General features: G+C 38.5%; 1 protein-coding gene across 1 annotated transcript in view; it reads right to left on the bottom strand.

The window, feature by feature from the left end:
* Window positions 1–814: 814 nt before the first annotated feature.
* LOC104513762 (sorting nexin-14-like) overlaps window positions 815–5028 on the bottom strand; it is a gene marked incomplete at both ends in the record, with an annotated part of 20674 nt that continues 16460 nt past the window's right edge. The window contains 3 exons of the mRNA XM_010157223.1: window positions 815–890; window positions 1161–1317; window positions 3902–3986. Of these exons, the coding sequence (XP_010155525.1) occupies window positions 815–890; window positions 1161–1317; window positions 3902–3986 (318 nt within the window). The remainder of the gene's footprint in view (window positions 891–1160; window positions 1318–3901; window positions 3987–5028) is intronic.

The following is a 5028-nucleotide window of genomic DNA, read 5'->3' as shown; positions in this document are numbered from 1 at the left end:
AAAATTAATATTAAAAATCAAATTAGATGAACACCATTTCACTACTATTTTGTGCCCACATTCAAACCTGTGAATATATTAATCCTTTAAGAAAAACAAAGTCCAGCAACACATTTTTGAGAATTAACCTTCAACGGTCTCTTCAACTATTTAGAATTCAGGGAATTCCTGAAGAGGCCTGCACGAAAACATTCTTCACCCAGTGGAGGAAAGCTCTTACAAAGTACTTTTACTGCTAGTGAAGATCTAATGAACTACTAACACTTCCTCCACCACAGCACTTTCTACTTGCAGCTAGGCGATACCTTTGTTAAGTATTGCAATTTTGCATATTTAAATACATGCATAAGTAAAACCAGAAATGGCAGTGTTCTGTCTTTACAAATAAATGCCCTCTTTTTTGCAGAATTAAGGACAAAAGGTTTGTCCTGCAAAAAAGGCTGGTTTACTTAGACTGCTACGAAGACACATACCGCTAGAGTTCAAGTAACTGAGCCCTTGTTTAAATGTAGCTTTAGCAATTTGGAGTGCTTATACTAACACAGCATCCTCCCATCTGACAGGAATTTTAGTACTTCATTAAAAATACATTCTCCAGAGATCATGCCAATATTGTATGTCAGTCAGTTTGGACAGTCAAGCACTCAAACCGGTTATAACAAAAACACAAAATCACTGGCCACAATATTTCTTTTTTCTTTTACCCAGGCAAAATGCACAGCAGTAAGTCGTTGTGCATCGTTTGCTTTACCACAACATACTTAGTAGGGAAACAGTAATAAATTAAGATTATTCCTGTGCTCCAAAGTCTTACAGGATCAGCTAAGAAATCCATTGAGGGAAGGAAAACAGAACCAGGCAGAATCTCTCTTATCAGAAGAGCCAGAGACCTGGAAAAAAAAAAAAAATCCTAAGCAATACTAGATCAGCTAATTTTCTAAGTGAATTTCCAATGCCATTATATTTTACTGGGAAATATTTTAGTATTTAATAATAAGTGTGCTAGAATATTTTAAAGAACAATCAAAAACTCATAAGCAAAGGGATAAGAAGGAGGGATAAGGAGAACGACTTGGGAGTTTATTCTTTCGTTCTCCAAAATTACTGTACCACTCAGTATGCAGATACTTTAAAGAATAAATTTTAAATCATTTCTATACCTGCACTCTGTTGATTTTGGGGGTAAAATGTAAGGGAAAAGAAGTTCAGTAAGTTTTCTCAAGTAGTGAAGTTCATCTCTTCGACTTCTCAAGGCAACATGGAGTTCTGGTCCATATTCTTCTAAAGCAGCTTGCTGTAGAAATTCTGCATTTTTTACTGCAAGCAAAACAAAACAAAACAGTATCACCAGTTGTTTCAGCTTTTTCTTATTGTGAAATAAGGGGCGATTACTTTTCATTTGAGCGTAAAAGTTAATACTTTTAGTACATGAACAACTGCCAAAGGGAATCAAACTTCACAAAAGAACTTTGGCTTACATTTTTAAGTCTGGCAACGTAAAAATAAAACCTCATATTAAGATAGGTATTCCTTCACCAAACAATTGCCGTTTGCATGGTTTCCAGGACATCATCTTATTTATAATTACTGAACTACTCATCATCTTGATTCTTCTTAAAAAAATCCATTGCCCAAAGTCTGCCTCTACTTGCTTTTTTTCTTGACCTCTTTCAGTCTCCCATTTAGTGGGCTTCTATCTGTTGATTTGTCTACAACACAATTTGAAATCAATGTAAACAAACTTTTGTCCAATCATGTTGTACCCGTTTCCTGCTTAGAACACTTAGATGTGAAGGAGCATGTATGTTAAACAGCATAAATCGAACCAAAACCAGCATGGGGGTCTGCAAGTGCTGCCTCTTGTAAGTAGCCGTACAAAGTTGAAAGACTACTTGCTTTATCAGGTTAAAAGTGATACATATTATTTAGAATCACCAATCTTATATTCCTTCAAATCCCTTCAAAGGCAAGAACTGAGATGTAATAAACCACACGTAGCTGTACCAGCATTCGGGCAGAGCCTCATGCCAAGAACCACACTAGGCACAGGTCAGGTATGTAACACATATCCGGTACGGAGAAGGTTAAAGGTCGTTACCAGCACATTTAGTAGAGAAACCTCTTAGCTTGTCCTTCACGACCAAGAACCACAAGTGGTTATCAGCCAATACTGGGGATGCAGGAATGTATATTGCCTGGTAAGTCTGCCTAGTTGGTGTCACTAAAAGCAGAGAGGAGGAATGCACTCTCTGACAAGGTCAGGTAATGAATCGATGAGACGTAAGGGTAAGAAGAGCAGGAGAAAAGGACCACACCCTAAAGCACATATTTCAAAAAGAATATCGAAAACAAACAGAAAAGGCTAAGCTCAACTAACAACCAAAGCAAGGCCTGAAAGCTGCCTCTGAACCATGTACTGTGGTGGCTGGTTTAGCAATGTTTACTAGAAGGCACTAGTAAAAGTCATTTTCACCTGCTACTTCACATAACTACCCTCAGGGAACCAGTCTTGCCCTTCAAAACACTGAAGAAAATAGTCATATATTCAATGCCCTACAATTAAAGTTCTTTGCTGCTAAATAAAAGTGTTTCCAAATCCTTAGTTCAAAAGAAATATGAAATTTGGCATACGCACAGCTGCAAGACAATCAAGTGTCTTGAAACTGTTGTTGTTATTGTGCCATGAAAAACATCTAACAGGATCACATTATGTCTCATTACTCACGTTATTCATTACCCACTACTCACAGGACCAATGGCATATATCTAGGCAGGCAGATGTTTTGAGGGAAGGGAAGAAGTTTCATGACTCCAGTGAAAGTAAACATCTATGCTTAAAAGCTGAATGAAACCACATTTAGTCAATGCTTTTTTCACCAGCTATGTTCCAGAGTGCTGTAAAGATCACTATTTCCCAACAATTAGTATTCTGTCTTCCAAATATTCCTTCAATGGGAAGTTTTAATACAATTTTTATATTAGGCTTATAAAGATATTCTTATCTGGATAATAATCAAGTATCATAGAATGGTTTGGGTTGGAAGGGACCTTAAAGACCATCTAGTTCCAACCCCCCAGCCATGGGCAGGGACACCTTCCACTAGACCAGGTTGCTCAAAGCCTCATCCAGCCTGGCCTTGAACACTTCCAGGGATGGGGCATCCACAGCTTCTCTGGGCAACCTGTGCCAGTGCCTCACCACCCTCTCCGGGAAGAATTTCTTCCTGATATCCAATCTAAACCTCCCCACTTTCAATTTAAACCCGTTCCCCCTTGTCCTGTCACTACAGGCCCTTGTAAAAAGTCCCCCCCAGTTTCCTTGTAGCCCCTTCAGGTACTGGAAGGTGCTATAAGGTCTCCCCAGAGCCTTCTCTTCTCCAGGTTGAACAAACCCAACTACAACTCAAAGTCTCTCCAGGGCTTATAAACATCAACCTAACTTTTCAAATTCTGAACAACTCCACTAACAGCTCATGTTAGTGTGCAGATGTGAAATCATTCTAGCTATAAGAGTTACAGTTACAGTATAGTGCATGGATATGCAAATCCTTTAATTTATAGCTGCTCATCTTGAATACAGAGGAAAAACTTCAAGAAGCATTGCTAAACGATCGATTGCTCTGCATAGACAAACACCACATTCCTGTTTACCATACAGAGAAAAAAATTAAGTCTTTTCAATGAGGGGAAATGAAAATCAAACTGACAAATTATCTATACTGTAACTTCTCCCCTATTTGTCTTTGGAACCTCGAGAAGAAAAATTAAAAAGGATTGCCTTTTTTTTTTTTTTTAAAGAGAAGGCAGTGGGGATGAAAAGATTTAGCAAAAACAGTAACAAACACACAAGAAGAAACATTTATAGTTGCCCTTTGAAACCGACAACATATTAAGTCTTTACCTTTCTGCCTGGCCTTGGCTATCACTTCGATGTGTTTCATTGCTGCCTTCAGCATTTTCTTTGTTACAACAGTTGGAATGTCCACCTGAGGAACAGTTTTAAAATAGGAACAGAATTGAGAAGTGTTCTAGATATTTTTTCCCCAAAATTAATTACAGACAACAGCTATCAAATATATTAATTTGCTTATATGTGCCCATTCTAACCATAACATGAACCTTTAAGAAACGACCCATGAATTCTCTAGGTGAGCTGACAGTACGCTTATTCTCCTGAACAAACCATACATCATGTAGAACAAAATACCATAAACAGTACTGTTAATGCATTTGTCATCAACTTTTTCCCGTTACAATTCTTCCATTGCAATACTTACAAGAATACAACTTGATTTCCAAGTCACAGTATATGACACGATGTTCTACATGAAGATTTGACCAAAAGCAAGTTAATTATGCTTTGCTTCTAGTACTTTTGGACATGACTGTTAAGGTACACAGATCTAAATGCAAAGCAAAACCCCCTCTCTGTGTATATGCAGAAAAAACGTCCCAGCTCAGGTGACAGCAGAACCCATGTCTCTCTTGTAAACCCAAACTGCATGCATTATCTTAGGTGTTACCTAAAGAGCACCAATTAGAGGCAGTTATTCACCTGCCTTGACTGGCTCTGCCCATGTTAATACAGCCCAGGACACTGCTGACCACCTTTGCTGCCAGTAGACACCGCTGGCTCATACTCCACCTACTGACTACCACAGGGTCCTTTGTAGCAGAGCTTCTCCCCACAGCCAGTCAGTCCCCAGCCTGCAGAGTTTCAAGGGATTCTTCTGTATCAGCTCCAATAGTTTCCACTGAAACTTATCTAGAAACTGATTTACACTTTGCATGTCCTTTATTTTAAGCAAAAGACACCTCAGAGAGCATGCAGTTGCAAATGTTCAACATTTAAAGCTTCTGAACATGTTTGGGGTTTTTTTTCCCTAATGGAGTTTGTCCCTCCTAAATACGAAGTCAAATAAAGACCTGAAGTAATGAAACAGAAGCATGAAAGTCCTTCTTGCCAGACAAGGAAAGAGACAGCATAATTGCAAAGGCCAAAGCTGAGAGGAGAGTTGTTTTTTCTTT

The sequence above is a fragment of the Eurypyga helias genome, unplaced genomic scaffold (genome assembly GCF_000690775.1).
Source record: "Eurypyga helias isolate BGI_N326 unplaced genomic scaffold, ASM69077v1 scaffold26198, whole genome shotgun sequence".
Lineage (NCBI taxonomy): Eukaryota > Metazoa > Chordata > Aves > Eurypygiformes > Eurypygidae > Eurypyga > Eurypyga helias.
Note: the sequence above shows the minus strand (reverse complement) of the source record. Positions and strands in the feature narration are given on the sequence as shown.